Source organism: Cyrtonyx montezumae, unplaced genomic scaffold (assembly GCF_038088225.1).
Source record: "Cyrtonyx montezumae isolate F1298 unplaced genomic scaffold, pur_monq_1.0 scaffold_3, whole genome shotgun sequence".
NCBI classification, from domain to species: domain Eukaryota; kingdom Metazoa; phylum Chordata; class Aves; order Galliformes; family Odontophoridae; genus Cyrtonyx; species Cyrtonyx montezumae.
The window spans coordinates 3554315-3576460 of record NW_027072034.1 but is presented as its reverse complement, the minus strand read 5'-3'; the positions used below and the strand labels follow the sequence as shown (position 1 = coordinate 3576460).

Genomic DNA, 22146 nt, shown 5'->3' with positions numbered 1-22146 from the left:
AACTTGGGCAGCATTATTCTGCCTTGTTCGAATCATTAATTGAATTTTTTGTTTGATCTGTTGTTTCAAATCCTATTAGCTGATGCATCATTGGAGACTAACAAGATATGTCTAAACAAAGGATGTTAAAGGCAGAGTGTTTTTGCTACTCCAACGTTTCTAGGAGTACTAAAACTATACGTAGAATTACGCTTGCATAGATTATAGCAAAGGATATATCCCATTTCTGTACATATCTGCATTCAGTTAATCTTTTCCCAAGTGTTTGGTTTAATCAAAATAGTGTAGCTCTCCTATACTTGTATTTCAGTAAAGATGACTAAAGTAGTTATTCACACTGGAAAGCAGCTTTGCAGAAAAGGACATAGAGGTTCAGATAGACAGCAAACTGAACATAAGGCAGCGGCATGCTGTTGTGGCAAAGAATGCCAGCAGCACCTTGGGCTGCCTGAGGAAAAGCACCATGATGTTGAGGGAGGTCATCCGTCTCAGTCCTCTGGTAAGATGCATCTGGGGTGCTGGCTGTAGTTCTGATCTTGCCAGTACATGACTATTGTCAATGACAGGAACAGGTTGAGAGAGTCCCTTGACCTTGGAGACAGTCAGAATGTGACAGGACCTCGCCCTGATTAACTGACTTCAGCTGGCCCTGTTCTGTAAAGGGAGGGGCTGGACTAGGTGTTCTGCAGAGGTCCTCTCTAGACTTAATGGTTCTGTGTTAGCATTTCCATATGGAGTTTTACCTTCAAGTTTAGGATCAACTTGTAGCTTTTGACTTGCTGGGTGAAAGAAGACAGGAGCACTGAGGTAACTCATAGGCATGTTGTGGAGTCTTTGTGGTTTTGTCTCCATTTGCTGGCAAAGCTTCCAGTCGGTTCCTAATATTTCTTGCTTCTCCTTTCTCAGACCACTCACAGGGATTTAAATAAGCATTTCTCACAGAACCTGCTTTTTTTAGAAACAAATTCACTTCAAGTACAGGTGAATAGCTGCAGATTTGTATTAGTATTATGTGAGTACATGCATGGTTTGCCACGTGTCAAGTGAAGCATCTGCTAACTGCTGCTTCAGGGTGGGCACTTTCCAAAAGAGCAGGTTGCTAATTCAAGTGTGTGATCTGGTTAGGCTGAGGGTGCTATCGATAGATAGAAATGGAACTCATTGTTTCAGTGCAGGCCTCCATTCATCATTCTGGATTTTGGAATCCTCAAAATGGCCTTGATGGCATCCCTCTTTAATTCTGTGGTTTTCCACAGTGCACATTCTGACAGGTAGTGTAATAGTTGTGCATGTGATGTTTTGTCAGTGATTATCTGCTTTTTCTTCTAGGTAAAGAGCTTTGTGAAGATTTACTGCACTGCTTAGAAATCAGTCAATTAGCCAGCTTATTATTGGAGTTGTTCACTGATGCTGAATTTGCTCTCACTATGTTGAAGGAAAAGTGGAGGAGAGATGCCAGTAAAATTCTAGTGAAGTCATTGTAATCATATCATAGAATGGTTTCAGTTGCAGGAGATGTTAAAGATCATCTAGCTCCAGCCCCCTGGTGGGTCACCACCGCCCACAGCAGGCTGCTCAGGGCCACGTCCAACCTGGCCTTGAACACTTTCACAGCTTCTCTGGACAACCTGATCCAGTGCCTCACCACCCTCTGAGTGAAACATTTCTTCCTCACATCTAACCAGAATCTCTTCTCTTTTAGTTTGAAGCCATCCTCCCTCTTTTCCTGTCACTAAGAAACTGTAAAAAGTTGTTGGTCCCTCCTGCTCATAAGTGCCCTTCAAGTACTGGAGGACAGCAGTGAAGTCTGCTTGTAGATTTCTCCAACCTAAACGAGCCTAAGTCCCTCAACCTTTCTTCTTAGGAAACATACTCCAGGTCTTTGATCATCTTTGTGGCCCTAAGTCATAATTATCTGGGTGATTTACCGGGTCAATTAGCTCATTCTTATCATGAGTTGCCTGTAGATGGAGACAGTTTGGTCAGGTGAGCCTGCTGATGCTTGTAATGCATACAGCAGGAATGATTGATACAATACTGCAATGGGATTGTTGTATAGTGTGTTAATAAACAACTGTTGGGATGCTTAGCGGAGCAGTTCTCTGCAATGTTTGACAAATACAATATCCTAACCTTTCAGTAGTTAAAACAGTGAAATTAGATGCTGTATTATGGGAATGAGTGGACTTCAGTCCTTAGTGCCTTTGAACTTCAACCTCTAACTCATGCTCACTATGCTAAGTAAATTTTCCCTTCTGTAGTCTACAGTGGCAATGGCATAAACATTACAAAAGTAATGCAATATTTTGTAGAACGGTATGCAGTGACATACAGTTAAAGAGAAAATGGTCTTTTACCCTAAACCAACCCATTCTTTGACAGGGTAGGGAAGCAAGTCCCATGCTTTATTGTGTTCATCATGGATTTTTAATTTATGCAAGCTCTACCCTGGAAAAGATCATGATCTCTGTACCCTCTGTATGCTGAAAGGATGAGTAACAAATACAATTTTTTTGACTTCAGCAGGTGCTGCTGAAGGATTTGATTCATGAGTGTGTGTCATGCAGTTCAAAATGGATTATGTAAGGACCCAGACTCAGGAACAGAGTAGTTCCTGTTCCATTCTACCCAGGTCCTTCAGTTGCCTTTTTTTAGCTGAAGGTGTTCAGGTGTTTTTTAGAAGCAGAAATTGATTTCAATTTGTTCTCATTTGTTGTACTCATTTGTTTTTCTTATTACTTTGTACTATTTAGCTTTATGTTTCTAAGCAATTGAACCATCAGTCTCTGGTTGATGGATGGTTGGATCAAAGATGTGAAAATAAGCACTAACTATTCCTATTTGAAAAATCCTATTGCACAATTAAACTAAGTTCACGTGCTTTGAGGGAGATGCTTCTGTGTAGCAGGGCTGTTGATAGCAAGTTTTGAGGAACTGTAGTTATTTCTAAAAAAAAGTTCATTTTACTTTAGAAGACTATCATTTAAAACTTACTGTGCTGCTTCTGGAGATTTATTCACTTTTTCTTGATCTTGCCACGAAATGCTGAATTTCTGCATTGTTAATTCATAAGTACACTGTAGAGGTAACTTGCATATCAAAGTGAATGTGTTGTCTTTACTACTTTAGTCAATAGTTAAAAGTGATAGGAATTGTAGATAACTAACTAAAAAGTTAGTTATGGGCATGGCAGACAGAAGGCTGTAATGATGAAAAGGCAGCTCCATCCTACCTAAAGAAACTTATGCCTTTCTGGGTTTTTCTTTTCCTCCTCTAACCAAGGGACTCTGTTTTTCCACTAGAACTTTGAAATAAATAAACTGTGTGGCTTTAAACATGTGAATCACATGGACTTCTTGTGCTTTTATTTTTGAAGTAGTGTTGAGTTTCATTTCCAGGATTTTGGGATAACCTTTTAAAATGCTGCTATGTGGGTTGAGAAATTTTGAAGTTAATGCTTTATATGTATGTGCCAAGAACAATGAAGCATTTACAAGGATAATGTTTCAGTATGGATACCTGAGTGAAACCTATACAGTTGTGCTGTGTCAATGAAGCTGTAATTTGTTGGTTTATTCAAGAAACAAAAATTTGTGTCTAGGTGTGCCACGGCATGATTATAAGTTGTGTTTTTCATGCCAACCTACTGTTCGTGGCAGTTATAGCTGTGGTTCTTGACGGAATCGTTCTGCTGCAAGCTGACAACCTTAAGTGTGTGCAAACACGTGAGGTGCAGCAACTTTCACATTCTCTAAACAGCAGTCTGTATTGCAAATAAGTATGAACAGCCTTATTTTTACTGTTCCTCACAAGAGATTTTGAAATGCTAACGTTCTGCTTCCCCACAACAATCACTGTCTTCGTACTTGCAATACTCAGAAATGCTCTTTGGTTCTCCATGCTCAATGATTTCTTCATCCACGAGATAAAAATACAGTGAAGATCTTCCAATTAGTCATCATCAAGGTTCACACTGATTGTTACAGACGTGCTGATTCCATTGAAGTTCAATGCTAGAGGTAACTTAAAACATGGAGTCTGAGGAAATACTGGGTGAGAGAATAATGTCTGGCTGTAAGAAACATCAGAAACAACAGTCTCAAAAAAAAAAAAAAAGGTTAAGACTGTCTACACAGGAAGGTAGGCTGTCTCCAGTGAAGATTTTTCTTTACCTCTTACAAGAAAGACAGCAATTTTCCTCCTTGATACAGCAAGCTAAAGGAGTTTAAAGCAAGTTGCAACCATTTCTGTAGTTAGGTGCCCTCTGAACTATTGATGGTTTGTGTAAGAAAGTGGAAAATGTTAGTTCAGCTCTGAATCTCTGTGCATTTTAAGATGCAGAAACTCTTAAGATGAAGGTCAAGTCAGCCAAAGAATACTTTTATGTTTCTCCTGACTGCCAGTTTAGCTATATACAGAAAAGTAAGATGTCAAATTCTAGGAGTGGAAATCTAGTATGTGGTCTTGCTCAGAATCTGCTTAATATTTGGTACGTTCATAGCAGTAACACAGTATTTCTGCAGTATCAATATATGTTAAATAAGGAAAATTTTAAAATAAGTGGAGGAAAGAAACTCTTTCAGATAGTGCCAGAATAGGATTAGTTGATACATTAGCAATTGTTCATAAGTTCTTAGCTTATGTATCAGCTTCTTCATCACTGGTCTTGTGTGACCAGTGACATTTTAAAGCATGTGTTTAACTCAAGTTTATATTTTGAGTGTCTTAAAACCTTCAGTACAGCCTTGTAATGCTGTTAACTTACTCCTTCATGCCAACAGCTTTCTGACCATCATTCGAAGAATACTGGTATAATTGGGCATTGCTCTTACACTAAGAATATTTCCTGAATGTATTCATATACAGTGATATCATCCAAATCTTTTGTTTGCTGTTTTTCTCATATGCTGTGATTTGTGTCACATTTCCCAAGTTATTCATCTTCATGTAGTCCAATAAAGAAGATAGGTATTATTCCCACTTTGTACGTTTAAAACAGTCAGATGTAAGGCCCAGTTGTGGGGGAACAACTCCGGAATTACAGTCTCAGAGACGCTTATCTTTACAATCATTTGTTGACCTCAGTTCATGTGGAATGCTCAGCATACAAAATCTGATTCAAGACATTTTAGGGTAATATGGAAATAAGTACAGTTATCTGTTCTGTGAGTGTCAGTACCTCCATACAACATTGTCCCACCTCTTTCTCAGCTCCATTCAGTTCCTGGTCTACATTGTAGACTACAGTGTGCAACTAATTTCATAATGTTGTTTGATATGACTGTTTCTGTCACTTTAGATCATCTCCTTTGTTTTCTACCTTACAACCTTCTTCCTTGAGTGCAATTCAGACAAGTGGCTGCTATTAGAGTAATAACTCAGAGTCAGCCAGTCATCTTTGGCTTAGTGTGTTGTTTTTTCTTCCTTGCTACCTGCCTTATATCAAGAAGATATACCAGTCATTTTAACTGTGTATTTGTTGTTCATTATCAAGCGTAGGTTGATTTGTACTGGGGTGGTATGAATTATAAACTTCATATCTTCATTCTTCCAAATGAAGTGCTTTTGCAGTGCAGCTTTTCAATCAATCATTGTATAGCTAAGTCCATTTCATAAGGTTGTTTTACATCTGTAACAGTTATGTCTAGGGAAAAATAATACTCACTTTATAATACCCTTTTGGACTAATTCCTAGCTAATACATGTAACCAATGTTATTTTTTTTTAAGAACTTTCTTTTTCAGTACTTGAAAATACTAGATGAATGGACAAGCCCCTCTTTCATGTATCTGGCATGTTAAATCACAAAATGGAAGGAATTACTGGGAATCATCTAGTCCAGCCCCCTTGCTTCAAGCAGGGTCACTTAGAGGCATTGATCAGAATCACAGCCAGGCAGGTTCTGAACATCTCCAGAGAAAGAGACTCCTTGAATTTGTGCATCTTTTGGAATTGCAATGAAAGATCAGTATTTGGAAGCATAAAGTCAGAAAATAAACTTTAAGTCCAACATTTTATTGACTTTTTTTTTCAACCGTCCCTGGGCTTCTATTTTAATGTGTACATACATGCTGTATGTTTTACAGCTTGAGCAGTGTCTTGAGTTCCTGCACTGAAGTCTTCTAAATTGTATCACCTCTTATTGACAGTTTTATAAATTACTGAATGTCTTCGCTTTCACTGCCAGAAAAGTGATAGCTTGTTTGGAAAGCTGACACTAAAATCAGTCAGATTATTTAATATTCAAGATGGTACCACAGATCATGTAAGCTCATACTTTGTATATGTAGAATTAGTATAGGCAGTAAATTTGTTGCAACCATTGCCAATCTTTATTTTCTTTGAAGATACTATGAGGTTTTTGTGGCAAGTTAAACTGCTTGTTATACTGGTAGTAATAGCAAGATGTACAATTGAATTTGAAAGAATTTAATAAAGCTATCCGTAATTGATTTTGTTAACAGAAAAAAAAAAGTTTTAATCAATAAGATTCAGTTGTTAGAGGATTTTCACAGCACTGTGGAATTTGAGTTCATTTCCAAGTCTGGCTGAGTCCTGCATTTTGCCATCTCAACTAGAACCTGAACAGCGGAGCTGTTATTCAGGTGCCATAGCAGTTTATGAAATAGATACAAAGAGTGTTGCTTTAAAACAAATCCTTATGTTTAATTTTAGTTTCTTTGTTTTGAAGCACTTGAAATTCATGGCTTACTCTGTATTTCTAGTCACCTTCAAGTTTCTGTTTAACATGAGACTGATCTTATACCAGTAATTGTTCCTCAGCTCCAAAGGAGCTTGTCAATTGCATTATACATAACAAAGTGTGAACAGAAACTTTTCAAGTCAGTCAAAGGAGGCTCGTTTCAAGTAGTGTTGTCATTGTGTAGTTGCCTTGAATATAATTGGAGATGTTTGATAATCTGCATACCCTATGCCTTTCCATTTTGCACTGATAAATGTGGAGTGTCATTATCTTACTGTTTAAAAGAAAGCATTAAAAAAAATCAAGCACTGTGAACCTTGCTGAACATGTTTTTTGGTTCTTTCATGGACTTATAAATGCTGTCATCTTGGATATTCCCTTAGATGAATTTAAAATAGTAAGCCCCAGGAAATGGAACTTCTTGTTCAAGTAGCTGCCTGTGGACACCTCCACAGAATCACAGAGCTGTAGAGGTTGGAAGGGACCTCCAGAGATCACGGAGTCCAACCCCCTGCCAAAGCAGCTCCCTAGCCCAGGTTGCGCAGGTAGGCGTCCAGGCGGGTCTGGAACGTCTCCAGAGAAGGAGACTCCACCACCTCTCTGTGCAGCATCCTGAGAGGATACACCATAAGAACCTGAACTCGGAGCTTTTGTACAGTGCCTGTGTGCCAGCTGGCTCATGTTTGGCATGCTCTGTTCTTTGCTGCCTCGATGAAAAGCACATCTCAGTTCATGCCAACCACTTCTTGGCTGTAGATGAAGATGCCTCTCATCTTTGTTAGCTTTAGCAAAGCTTTTTTTTTTTTTTTTTTTTTTATTCAGTTTCATTAATTGAATGTATGAACTTTTTATTTTAGTTGCCTGGTAGCTGCTTTATCTGAAAATTCCTTTATCTGTGTACCTCACCAGTAAGGTATATTCAGAATTCTCTGGACTGAAATACTATTACTCACATGATGCATCTGTGCTGGATATAGTAGATAATCTGCTACTTTGAAATACTTCCATTCTTAAATATTTTTGAGGCCTGAATGTTCATATCTAAGCATATATATTTGCAGAGGTGAGTCTCCAGGTAGAAGATTTACTTTTTGGATGCAGTCCAGCTGGCTTCAAACTCAGGATCCCCCTGTAAATTGCCTTCAAGAACTTAGAGGAGAGAGTGCAAGTTGCTTCCAAGTGTATGTTTTGTCCACCACAAATAATCAAGTAACAGTTTTCAGTGAGGCTGTAAATATGTTTCTGTGAACACAGAAATAGATTTTCAAGAAATCTCACTTTAGAAGATGTTCTTTGTTGTATCAGAGTTGTTTTTTTTTAGTGCGAAGTTTTATCTAAAGAAAGATGTTTATAATGGTATGCAGGACTTAGCATAAAAATAAAATCTAGAAAACATACTTCACTGTATTCTACTTCATTATTTTGTGGGTTTAGCTGCTCAATTTTCATTTCTATGGCTTTGACTGTTTTTTTTGTGTAAATGTATAAATGATTACCACTATCTCAAAGATGGGCTGATAGTGTAGACAACACGATGATTTTCATTTGGGCATTTGAAGTTTTGCACTACAGTGGTTTCAGCCTTTGAAGTATTCTTTAGGTAAGTTGCAGATGGTTTTTAGATACTTTGAAAAATGCTACTATTTTCCAGTTTCTCACATAAATGTCAGTATTTTTAGCAAGTCTGGTGGATACCTCTTCAGCTGCACTGGAAAAGTAGAAATAAACCCAGCTATGCTCAGAAGTATTTTAACTCAGTACCTGAGCACTTTTTTCAAGTGTTAACCACTCCCAGTGCTGGTAATGGGAAATACCTTGAAAATTCAACGTCACTTTGAAGAGAAAACAAGGAGCTTACTTTATTCAGCTTTGGGTCATACTTCTGCTATTAAGATGGAATTTCCATATCTCTAGGAGTTGTTTTTTTCATATAAGTAGTTCTGTGATTTAAGAGAAGTTCTCTTTTTAGATGGCAAGGTCCTGTAGCTGTTCAAGATCTCTTTCTATTGCCAGCAAAAAACAGAGTAACAAAGGTTGTTTTGGGTTTTTTTGTTTGTTTTAGGAAATAGGAACTCCTGTGGAGACCTTTGTATTTAAAAAGAAAGGTTGATTAATTCCACGTTTACAGAACTTGATTACAGGGATTCCAAGTTTACAGATAACAGTCATTGGATATGACACACAAACTTCTCTTTCTTATATGCATCTTTTCACGTTAAAAGAAAATGCAATATACAGAAATATGGCTTTTGTAAGTTGATTATGCAGTCCTCCCACTGCAGATTTTCAGAATGAGCTGACAAAAACAACCTTTCTGGTGGTGAAAACCACTCATATTGACATCTTATGTCAAACTGTGGCATCTCATTATGACTTACAAGCCAAATTGTGAGGTTCTATCTTGGGAAACATCCTATTTCATGTCAAGCACAGAAGTCTGTCTTCATCCTATGATGGTGATCAATTCCACAACTGGTTGTTCTATCCATTTCCACCTGCCCTTTTCCCTCTTTCACGGGTCCTTCTGCAGTAGAGATCTTTTTGATAAAGCAGAGTGCTTTATCAGTATTGGGGAAGATGATTCTTTGCAATTACTTGCTTGTTTTGAGTGGGGAAAAAAAATCTTGGCAGCAGCCTCTCCCTTTCCTATATTGCCTGTATTACCAGTGTTCAGAAATGGTCTGTGTAACAACTGCCTCTGGATGTGTAAGGAATTTTCACTTGGAAATACCATACATAGGCCAGAGTACGGTTAGTGTTTGACCTTTAAGGCCTGCTAACTGTTTGAAATATGCCTAGTAATGCTAAGACAATTCTGATTCCTGCATATTGCTCATGTTTTTCTTGCTACCTAAGGTTTCATGCAGTTCTGAATTGACTACCTTAAAGGCAGTGGGCACGTTTGTTTTTTTGTAGATAGGGAATGAGAAGTGCCCAGACTTCTGGCTCTTTTTCCATTCTAAGTACCACTTGAAGGAGAAGAAAAAGTTAATCTCTTCAAAATCACTGGATGATTCAAGCTGAGGTCTAAGCATGCAGAAAGCATTTCCTAGTTCTTCCTCTTGTAGTACTGGAGAGTATGTTCTTCAGGAAGCTCCTATGTAAATATACTTGCAAATAAGTTGGTATGTGGACAGTTTAAGCAGGCTTAGGAGAACTGCAGATGCTTTATTTCTGACACTGCTTTTCCAAAACATTTAACAAATAACAAAACCTTGGCAGAAGCGAAAAAGATGTATAATTCTAGAACTACAAAAGGAGAAATGTTTTTGAGAACAGTAGAGAGAAAAACTAAAGAAGTTCCAAGGAATTCAGATGACAGGGAGACAGTGCCAAATGCTAAATGAGTGGATTGCTTCTGAAGAAACTGCCTAAAGTGGCTGTTAATCTGTTTGTGCACTAGAAGTGCTGATAATTTTGTACTAATTTACAGTCGCAGTAACTGAAAACATGTTACTGGTAGTGGTAATTATATTCAGTTCCTTTTCTTTCACTTTATTGAAGAGTGAAAGTGTTTATTTTTTGAAGGTTGTCATTGAAACAGAAGTCTATTAAAATATTCTTCCTCACTGATGCAATAAGAGGATATGCAGTTAATTTAGTAACCTGATTTGTTAGTAATGAACTGTAGAGTTTGATACTTTTGTTTGAAACACTGATGTTTTGTGTTGAAGTATTTGCTATGAGTTGTTTCATCATCTTCTGTTGCAGATTACAGCTCACCTTCTATTCACCTCTTAAAAATATTTCCTTATCCCGTTCCTCTTTACTTCTCTTTGTCATTTCATTCAAGTTTATGTGAAGAAGAATAAGGAAATAGAATTTAAGCTACTGTAGCCCTAACATGACATTTTTCATCTCTATATCATTGTTCTTGTGTGTGATAGTCCTCTTTTGCTCTGCCTAAAGGAAGATTATAGTGTGTAGCACAGATTTCCACTTAATGGTTGCCCAGAGGTTCTACCATAACAGTAGCAATTGACAATAAAAGAATTCTAGCCATCAGCCATTTATTTGGAAAACAGTTTTCCTTTAGGCCCTGTAGTCTGTTGTAAAAGTGGGCACAAAATACTTCTGAATATAGTCCAGTAAGTAAGCTAGTGCTGACAGATAATTCAGAATCAGGATTAGAGTAAATTGTGTTATTGTAGCTCACATTTTAACATTTACCTTAAAATGTTGTTAAGTAGGTATTCATTGCAGTATCACTCTATTCCTTAAATGCTTATTTGAAGAAATTGACTCCAGTTTTACTAGTGAAGCTGTGCATGTAATGGAAATAAATTGCACAAAGCTGAACTAAAAGGCCACTGACCTTTCTGGAATTTGTGCTTCAAGTAGGTGTGTGAAGCTGCCAGGATTACTGCAGGATCTATACTGGTTTGTGAACACATACAGATTTAATACGGACATAAGCTGGAGAAAGGGAAACGAGCATTTTTTCCCTCTGTTTTTGGATTCATGCTTCTTAGCTCATTGTTCCTTTGCAGTGATACTGAAGTAGTAGGTAGCAGCCTATGGAAAAGTGTGAGGTTTGAATTTTGGTTGTGTCCAGGGTGTTCTTTGGTAGGTTAAGATGCATTTTCACCAGTAGTATGCATGTGTAGTCTCTCTGGTATTTGGGCCCAGTTGTGGAATTAGATCCTTTCTTGACATAGCAAAACAGATTTGTTGAGGACTTAAGATACTTTTTGCAGTACCTTATACTTTCTCAAATGCATGGCAAGGATAAAGTTTGTTTTTTTGTTTTTTTTTTCCCTGGAAAAGTGCTACTTGAAATTAATCAGGATGAGTACTGTGCTATTTCCAGATATTTCAGTTTGTCTTCTGTTTTTTCAGAAATTCTAACATGATCTTTATGAAGAATGTGTTGCTTTGAAATAATGGAATACTTTAAGATGACAGTGATGATTCTAGCCTACAGACTAGCTCTGTGAAGCAGCCCGTGGACCAGAAATTATCTTCCTAAGTTGCTAGAAAGAGACTGAGGCAAAACAACATCAGCATAAAAAAAGAAAACAAGTTTTGTGAGTCATGAGAAACATGAAATTATTTTCATCAGGAATATCTTAAAATACTTGAATCACCTGTTTTGCAGTTTGGTAGTTGTTGCTTTAACTGAATCCTTGCAGTATTTTCTAAATGCATTGCTCAGACTAGCTTTCCTAATACAATATCCACCACTGGAGTGTAGAAACTGAAAAAGATTTATGAATTTGGAAGAATTTGACATTTGTTAAGACATGGTATCACGTAGTATTGTCAGCCACCTCAGGATTAGAGTGTTTCCTTTCACTTCTGCTGTACACTGACTTAAGACCCTTCTGCCTTTCCTTTGCCTGCTGCAGGTGGGGCTGGCAGTGGGGTATCCCTACACTGGGGCAAGGAGTAAAATCACTTGTAAGCCTGGAAACAGCCACCAACCCTGACCCAAAGCAGAGACTGGCTATGTGTGTGCCTTGGAGCTAGTGGAAATGTTCTTTTTGGTGGTGGCATGGTCTGTATCCAGTTGTACTCTCAATCTGCCTGCAGTAGAGGAAAAACTGGTACTTAGAGTTTGGCAGTATGGTATGAAGAAATCTTTTTCTCCCTTTGCAAAGTTCACTTGAAATCTAGCAAAACTGGCTGATCTCAGAGGTATTTAAGTTTATTAACAATCAGATGAAGATAAGTGTGGGAATCCTCTGAAGTTGTGGTGAAAAGCAGCAAGGATAACACTTACTCTACTGTGTCTATACTAGAGCCCCACTGTGAAGTAGATGCTTACTTCATCATTTAAATTCATTTTACAGAATAGTCTTCAAAGATTTTCTGAGAGTGCTGGAGGTTTGTTTTAGCAAACAAATGTCTGAGGCCAGGGAGCAGATTAATGTGGTTATTTGCCTCTGTCCATTTACTTATGATTTCTTACTGTTTCTTTACAATTTTGTAATTATTTGAAGTCTAGTAATGTTTTATTGTGTTTTATGAGATTTCTGTTACCAGAAACTCTCGTGAGATTTGCCCAGAGCTTTCTAGAATGTGTATACCTGTTTATACATTTTATTACATTTTTTGAGACATTTACACTGGCTGCATGTGACTTGAGCCTGTCACCTCTACTCTTTCAAACAAACACCATTTCTTGCCTACTGTGCTGCTTTGATCTTCTGGAAACTTTGGTCTTCTGGAACAAAGTTCATTTCCCTCCCCTTCCGGCTCTTCCCCAAGTGCATCTTGAAGTGATTGCATGCTTTGACAAATCCTACTTCTTTAATTTGTTCCCTCCACAGTGATTACTATTTTACTAATGTAACTGCATATTCTTAATGTAGGATTGTCTTTTTTTTTTTTTCTTGCAGATTTAGGTTTTTATGACCTGTAAGTGTGACTTGATGGGTTAATGTAGCTATTATCTTGTCGTGTTTACAGTCAGATCTCACTTTTCAAGTCTCTTCAGTGCTTTGGGTACATATACATGGGTTGTAGTTCTTTCTTTGTTGGTATTCTTGTTTTATTAAGAGGCTTTGTCTACTTGCGAAGTATAGCAGGCTCGTCTCTAATGTTGCAACAAAACAGGCTGAATGATTAATAAAATGCTTAAAAATCCTTTGTGACACTTGGAAGCCATGGATCTGCTTCTGGAACAGTTCTTTGTCATGAAAAGCATAGATACTAACACTTGTAAATTTCAAACTTTAATAGTGTGAGTCCAAAACTAAGAGTGAACTTTGAGTCTTTAGCCTTGCAGTGAGAAATTATGCTATTGACAAGTTATGATGTCAGAAAGTGTTAGCCTTAATCAATGTATAGAGGGTATGTAAAAGGGATGCGCTCAGTATTCTGGGCAGCAATGCCTCTTAACAATAAAATAATAATACATCTTTAGTAGTACTTATTGTCCTGCTAGAAAACCAAAAAGACGTGGCCTGTGTCTTCATTATTATGGGAAATTTATGCCCAGCCTTTTCCAAAGCAACTTGTTTCAGTTAGGACATTTGAGGATTAATATCCTAATAAATAAAATGTGAAGGATACCGATCAAATATGCTTTCTTCTGTAAGTATGCTGCTAAAGATTACGCCTGCAATATTGCCAGTTAAAACATGTGATCACATTTTCTGAAAGTCAGTTATCTGAGAATACCTACAGTATGTTTTAAAATTAAATAATTACTTTAGAATAGCTTCTCAAAGTTTGCCCAAGTGTTTTTTCAGTGTGTTAATGTACATATACACAACAGTAAAGCTGAAGTTGGTATTTTTTTATATGCAGGTCTCTACAATCCAAGAACTCGTTACTGGTTATGAAGCCTCTTTGAGAGCATGTGACCTTTTTGGTCCATGTGGTAAGTTTCAATGTATTGATTCTTGTATTAAATATGATGTAATGACTGCTTATGGCAGTTAGGGAGAATTGTTGAAGTGCTGAAACTTTTTTGCAGAATAAGATTTAGTAAATGAAAGCATTGTAGGAAATACTTAATGAATTTGCTGCACTTTGTTTTTTCTGTTTACTTTCCAAGTGCAGTGTTCAGTCTTTCTGGTTAATGTAACCTTTTCCATTTTGTTCCAGAAAACGGGGAGAGAGAGCCCCCAACGACGCTGCTCTGGGTTCGGTATTTCCTGGCACAGCACTTTGACAAACTTGGCCAGTGTTCTTTGGCCTTGGATTACATTAATGCTGCAATTGCAAGCACTCCAACGTTAATAGAACTATTCTACTTAAAAGCAAAAATTTACAAGGTAAAAAGTGAATTTGGACACGTGGAATATATAGTTAAAAACAACAAAAAAGCCCCATGAAACTGGTGTGAATGTGTGGATAGCACTATGAGCACTGACTTCCATGCAGGTTTCTTTCTGTGCGCTGTTCTTTCATTAAGAAAATTAAGACCTTTATATCTTGATTAGATTTTACAGAGTGAGTCATAGCTTAAAGCAAATTGTTGTTAAAAGAAGATTTGTACATACAAATACGGTGTGAGAGAAAGGAACAAGCAGGAATGGTCTTTCTGTTATTTTTGAAAGAGAAATACCAGTAATTATAGATGTCAGGAGCTGGTTGGTAGAGAGTTTATCTTGAAAGTTAATTATTTCTCCTTAACTATTTTCTTACCAACAGCATGTAGGTAACCTGAAGGAAGCTGCCAAATGGATGGATGAAGCACAATCTTTGGATACTGCAGACAGATTTATCAATTCTAAATGTGCTAAATACATGCTGCGAGCAAATATGGTGAAGGATGCAGAAGAGATGTGTTCTAAATTCACTAGGGTAAGTACACCACTGTAAAGAAGGGGGAGGTTTTGTTTGCCTTTTGGAAGTTCATTTTTAACTTTGCTAATATAAGACTTAATTTTTTACTAAAATCAGAAAATTATCTTTTTTCAATTGTCCGTTTTTCAGATAATGCATTTCATACCTCGCACTGAGTGATAAATATCTATGTGAAGAGCAGAATGGTTATTCTGAGATACTTGTCCAGACGTACTTATGTAGTGACATACTTCTAAAGTACCTCTCTGAAAATGCCTCCAAAGGATATCTTGTTTGCAGAATCTGCCATTTGCCAATAATATAATCTGAGCTAACTGCACAGGAATATGCAAGCTACTACATTCATTATACCTTAATTAAATTACATAGGTGTAGTTTGGACTTGAACACTTCATTCACTAAAACTAGCACTACAGACTAAAATTTTATAAAGCAGTTCCATTTATAATAAGCAGGGCAAAAAGTTTAAATGTGATACTGTTTTTTATATTTGTATAAAATTTAGGTTCATCAAGTCTGGGTTTCCATATTATTTGTGTAACTAGCTATGAAAGACAGCTACCTGGGTGGGGTTTCCTAAAGCACATATGCAAGTTAGGCTCTTTAGTTCTTAAGTGTGACAAAAGTTGAACGTGAATCCAAGCTTCCTGAGTATTTCTGGGAGCTGTTTGAAGCTTGACTGCTAAAGCTCAATAGGCTTGAGTATGTTCTCTGCAAGTTTGACAACACTAAGCTGAGTGATGCACTTGATATAACAGAAGGAAGGGATGGCATCCAAGCTTGAAAAGTGAGCCTGCATGAACCTAATGAGGTTCAACAAGGCCAAGTGCAAGGTATTGCACTTGAGTAATCTCAGATATGTGTACAGACTGAGAGAAGAACACCTGCAGGGGTGTAGTCAAGGAGTTGGGAGTTCTGATGGATGAAGAAGTTGATACGAGCAAACACTGTGCAATTGCAGCCCAAAGAGACAACTCTATCCTGGACTGCACCAAAAGAGGGGGTGGTCAGCAGAATGATGGAAGTAGTTGTCTCTATCCACTCTGCCCCTGTGAGGATCCACCTTGAGCACTGCATCCAGGCCTGGGGTCCCCAGCACAAAAAAGACATGGAGATGTTGGAGCATGTCCAGAGGAGGGCTACAAAGGTGATGGAGAGGATTGAAGTACCTCTCCTATGAGGACTGGCTGAGGGAGCTGGACTTGTTCAGCTTGGAGAAGGGAAGGCTTGAGGAAGACCTTATTGCAGCCTCCTAGAACTTAAAGGAAGCTTATGGGCAGGAGGGAGACCAGCTTCTTATGTGGTCCAATAACAATAGGAGAATGGGGAATAGTTCTAAACTTAAAAAGGAGGAGATATAGATTAAGTGTTTCATAAGGATGAAACTTTTCACTGAGAGTGATGAGGAACTGGGTTGAGTTGCCTAGAGAAGTTGTGGATCCCTCAATCTTGGATGCATTTAAAACTAGATTGGATGAGGCCCTGGGTAGACTGTTCTAGTTCTAAAATACTAAAATTATTCATACTATGTGATAAAGCAGTAGCTTTACAGCTGGATTTTTGTAGGACCTTGTATGTAAGCATGAGTTAATTTTAATAGTATGTTGAAACACCTGCTTCAGACAATTATTTTTTAAAGTCATTTGAATTTATCCCTCTGAGAGAAGCGTTATGCATTAAGATATCACAAGTAGAGTCCTCTACTCTGAGATGTTGTACCCATTTTACATGGCATTGCAAGTAGTTTCCTACTGACAAGCTGGAACTAGTCATATTTGAAAAAAAGGTGGTAAACTATAATGGCAAAAAGTGATGATAATGCTTATTTCAGGAAGGGACTTCTGCTATGGAAAACCTAAATGAGATGCAGTGTATGTGGTTCCAGACTGAATGTGCTGCAGCTTATCAAAGGCTAGGGAAATATGGTGATGCCTTGAAAAAATGTCACGAAGTAGAAAGGGTAAGTAGGTAAAAACACTTTTTTTTTTTCTGTTAATGAAGATATTTGCAGCTGTGAACAGCACAGTTTTCTTGCATAGGCACTTTCTAAAATGGGTTAACTCTTGGTGATTTACTGTAATAGCTAAGGGTGACACCTGTTATCTGTTTTGTGCAAAACTATTTTGAAATAGTGAAAGGGATCCAGTATAAAATGTTATGTCCATTACCTACTACTTTAACACTAACTTCATGCTGTCTTTTTGCTTATTGTTTTTTAATGAGACGAATCATATTTCACTTGGCTTTTAAAGAGTGCCTAAGCCTTTGATCAATATCATTATAGTTTTTGCAAACAAAATGAGATTTTCCTGGGTTTGTTCTTCCTACTGACAGGTTCGTTCTCTTGGATGACCAATATTGTAAGAATAGTTCTGTGCTTGTTAAATAATGCCTATAGTATCAGTTATAACTTTATCACCATTTATTTAAAAAACAGAGTAAGCCAGGGAAATGCCTTAGACTTGGTTTCCTTTTTTTCCCCTCCTTGAAGCATTTTTTTGAGATAACGGATGATCAATTTGACTTCCACACATACTGCATGAGAAAGATGACTCTTCGTGCCTATGTAGACCTTTTGAGATTAGAAGATGTGCTCAGGAAACATGCCTTCTACTTCAAAGCTGCTCGATCAGCAATTGAAATCTACTTGAAGCTTCATGATAATCCTCTAACCAATGAAAGCAAAGAACAAGAAGTGAATTCAGGTATCTAGATTATAATGGAGGCTCATGTGTATGGAAAGTAAAAGGTTTTTAAGCAATATAAGTTATGTGCTATAGAATCAGTGAGTTGTAACATAAATGCCTTGTTCCATTTCTGTTGCTTATTTGATCAGTAACTGGAAAGAAATCATAGATAACGTAGTACAGCTTTTTTCCTCTGTTCTCCCCTCATATTGTAAAACCAGTGTGTGAATGAACCTAGCTGTAGTTGGAATATTTCAGTGAGTGGTATTTCAGAACCTTAAGAGGAAAAAATTAAATTGATTTCCACTATTTATCCATTTAAAACAGAAGATAAATGTCATTAACAGGTGAATTATGAAACATAATGGATAGATTTGGTGGGAAAGCAGTCTGACTTGCTGTAAGGATCGTATTTTAACATATATTTAATCTTCATAGATTTTGTAGTATTGCTTTTAGTAATACTAGTTAGTTATTACTAGTTATTTGATTTTTTTCACATAATGTTGGGGCCAAGAAATCAATGAATAAGTGTGTATTAGCACAAGTAATGCACTTGTGAATTCATTTGAAACTAGTGTTGAAAGAGAAAGCAAATTAACTTTGGAAACCACTTGTGTGTGATATGGATGTCAGAGTATATTCAATGACAAGTGATTAATGAGGATTTTTTTTATCTTAAGAAAATAGTTGCTTGTTCTTTTGTGGAATCATAGTGGCCGTCAACTCTGCAGTAATAGTTGACAAAAGGGATTAAATTAATGCTTAGCTTTTTGCAAAGGGAAGGATGTTTGACATGGAGATAAAAAATAAAATATAAAGAGAAGTTGAACTAAACTAAAAATGCCACTTTATGTTGCTAATACAATCTTACCTTTTATTAAGGGGAATGAGTTCTTCCCCTCTTTATTTATATGTATGAAGCACATATAAAAAGTCACATTTCACAGCACAGTTCAACTTGCATTATTTTTCTCTCAGATTTTAATTTTGTTTCTCTATGTAACATAGCAGTATATAATAAAAATTAAAGTGAGGAAGGCTGTGAAACCATATAGTTCATATGCCTGCTGAACTGAAACTTAAGTAGGCTTATCCACCAGGGAAGAATGTATGGGTGACAATGTTTTTCTCCTTGCTCCACCTTCTTAATGTGGTAGCTGGTCCCAGTATGAGCCCAGTAGATGTTGTGATTTGGTAGTCACAAAAAACATACATGTCCCTCAGTAGCTTGTTCTTCTGTTCCTTGCCATGTTATTTGTGCAGATCCTGTTATCTGTGAAATGTGATGGAAGACCAGGTGGACATTACAGTGTAATTCCAGCTAAAGTGGGGATGGGGAAAGGTGAAGGCTTCTCACTTCCGTATGAACCTGTAGGAAGTCATGTTTTTTGTGCATTCTTCATCTATAAATCTGAACCCATTAATCAATATGAAGCCTCCTATAATGGTACTATTTAACATATACCAGAATATTTTACCTCTCTGCACTCCAAACTATTGCTTGCATCAATTTATCTGTAGTGATGACGTAGAAAATGAAGATTATTATCAAGGCTGTGTATGGATCAGAGATGTTAATGAAAGGTAGCAGGCTTGTTTTAAGTGAAATGCAAATCAGTCAGGATGCTTTAGATAGAAAGTAGGGAAGAAGCTGAGCCACAATCAACACATTAGCTCAGTATTACCTTTCAAAGTTATTATTCATCTTCTGTGCCAAAATCTGTCATGTGGATTTAACAGCTTCCTGTACTTAATCTTTCAAGTAGCTGAGGCTTTTTTTTAACAACAGTTGTAGAGGAAATAAGCAAGATCAAGTGTTGTGTGGTAACCCAGTATTAAAGTTGGATGATATGGTGGTACAGTACTCTGGAAAGTATACTGAAATGGATGGAAGAGCATAGTGATATTCCTGAGTGGGGTTTGAGATACACATCTTAATGAAACAATTAATGTATTTGTTACTTAATCTGTAGAAAATCTCTCAGCCAAAGAACTGAAGAAAATGCTTAGCAAGCAAAGAAGAGCACAGAAGAAAGCAAAACTTGAAGAGGAAAGAAAGCATGCAGAAAGAGAGAGACAACAAAAGAATCAAAAGAAAAAGCGAGATGAAGAGGAAGAGGAAACTAGTGGACCTAGGGAAGAACTAGTTCCTGAAAAACTGGAAAGGGTTAGCATGGTGCCTTTGTTACCTTTTTGTCATTATCTTAGAAAAACCTATAGTGCAGATTTGTTATCAGGTCTTTCTAAAATAACCCATCAGTTTATATAAAATCATTTCTGCATGCGAAGATGCCTTTTATTTGTAATCTACTTATGTTGAAGAAAAGCAGTTTTTTTCTCTGATAAATAGAAATTCTAGGTTTATATTACTGCTTTAAATAGTATATCCTGTATATGTATATATGTAATACTACTTCTACCAATAGTAAGCCATCTTTCACTAAGATACTGAACAAAAAGATTATTCTTGCCATAAGTACTGGGTTTTTTTCTCTTTTTGCTGTATGATAACTAACAGAAATTTGATTGCAGTCCACAAAGTATGAAGACAGAGCCAGTATTTCCCTGAGCACAGAGGATTTTTCTGCATCAAAATAACTTAAGAAGTTTAAACTTTTGGTCTGAGGTGGTGATATTTTCTTTTTAGCTGCTAGCTGAGAACATAACCAGTTACACTGCATGAGCAGTGCCAGAGTTAGCACTGCTGTTGCCTTTGTCAATATGAAAGCGTGAGTACACACCTGGAAGTCTTAGCTTTCTGAATTTTGAGTAGTTCTTGAGCACTTCACCTTTGAGCTCTGATTGTTTCAATGCTCTGAATAACAAGCTGTTATTGTTAGGTTGTGTTGGACATTTGTTTGAATTCTTGTGTGTTTGTTAACAGGCAGAAAATCCATTAGAAGAAGCCATTAAATTCCTTATTCCACTTAAGAATCTTATCGGAGATAACATAGACACACATTTATTAGCATTTGAAATATACTTTAGAAAAGGTAAAGTATTGCTTATTTTTCCTTTACAAATTTAATTCTTCACTCTGACTGTTGTCTAAAATTGCCTGAAACAGATAATTCCTTACCTGACTGAAGCAGCAGCGTATATGATCCAGAAATAATGGGCTATACGCAACACAGTGCTAAGGGGAGGATGAAGTTTTAGCATACACTGATGAATGCTGTAAAAATATATTTGTAGTGTGATCTTTAACTTGGGGAGCACAGAGCCAAACGGATAGTAACATCATCTGTGCCGTTTTGTCAGTTTGATCTATAGGAATTTCTGTATTCTTAGGACGTTTAGATGCAAGAAGAAAATTTCTTCTTGAATTTTCTGTGGGCCTTGATATTTCTAATGTGTATTTGATTTACTAAACAAAACAATAGCTGATTCAGAGAGCTAGAAGAAGTTGCATATTCTTAATCTTAGTATGCTTCTGTTTTTTCCCTTCCCACAGGAAAGTTTCTGTTAATGTTACAGTCTGTCAAAAGAGCTTTTGCTATCAACAGTAATAATCCGTGGCTACATGAGTGCTTGATTAAATTCTCTAAAGCTGGTATGTGTATAGGAAGTACGTACGTATGTATGTGTAAGGATATAGGAGGTAATGTGAATGAGTACATAAATGGTTTTTGTCATGTGTAAATGTACTCTTGAAACACAAACTGAAGTCAAGACAAAAACGAATGGCTTGTTTTTCTAGGCAGTACCTGAGAAAGCACAGGTTGTGCTATGCAAGGTACTACAGAAATGAATTTTGCATACTCCTTCCTGCATTAATCCACCAGGTGGACCCTGTAAGTCACTGGCTGGGTTTCACAGAGAAGTAGGTGTTGCAGAGTCCCTTGAAATTCCTAGAAGTGGCAAGTATGGGGGAGAGATTCTGACTGAAGTAAAGTATGTGCTGTGAGCTTCTTGTGTTAGGTAGCAGAAAGCATATGTAGCAGAGGGCTTATATGAAAGATTCATCTATTAATGCATCTGTAATGCTTTTGGAGAGCTACAGAGAAACTGTGTAAATGCTTGTTCCTCCTTTTAAGTGCAACTAGGTTGAACTGAACAAGCACCATAGAGTTGATACATTTCTTAAATGTTTTATCTGGTTTGGTCTGAAGCACCACTAACAAACCAAGTGTTTTCTTCTGTCATATGAATCAGCTATCAGCCTAAACATCAAGTCTTAATTTTTTGATTCATAAACATTACATAAGACAGTATTAAGAGGAACTGTTTGAGTATTTCTTGCTGACATCATTCTCAATTAGGTGGTATAAACTCACTCTTAACTAGTAGCATATGTTGTCTATATTGCACTTCTATTCTACAGTTCTGATCCAGAAACATATGTTTACATCAGATTGCTTATGTGTTTGCAGCAAACATTTTTCAAAATGTAATCAATCTGACAGCTTTGTTTTCTGAATACTGAAGTTTGTGCTAACTTGTAACACTGCTGAACGGAAATTTGTTTCTGGGCACAAATTTGTGAATTAGAAA

General features: G+C 37.0%; 1 protein-coding gene across 3 annotated transcripts in view; it reads left to right on the top strand.

Annotated features, from left to right (window-relative positions):
• The window catches only part of NAA16 (N-alpha-acetyltransferase 16, NatA auxiliary subunit), a 62747-nt gene that overhangs the window by 38310 nt on the left and 2291 nt on the right, over positions 1–22146 (top strand). For all 3 annotated transcript variants that reach the window (XM_065743987.1, XM_065743985.1, XM_065743984.1), the window contains 8 exons: positions 13958–14030; positions 14258–14427; positions 14807–14959; positions 16794–16922; positions 17454–17667; positions 19626–19819; positions 20537–20645; positions 21107–21205. In XM_065743987.1, the coding sequence (XP_065600059.1) occupies positions 13958–14030; positions 14258–14427; positions 14807–14959; positions 16794–16922; positions 17454–17667; positions 19626–19819; positions 20537–20645; positions 21107–21205 (1141 nt within the window). The remainder of the gene's footprint in view (positions 1–13957; positions 14031–14257; positions 14428–14806; positions 14960–16793; positions 16923–17453; positions 17668–19625; positions 19820–20536; positions 20646–21106; positions 21206–22146) is intronic.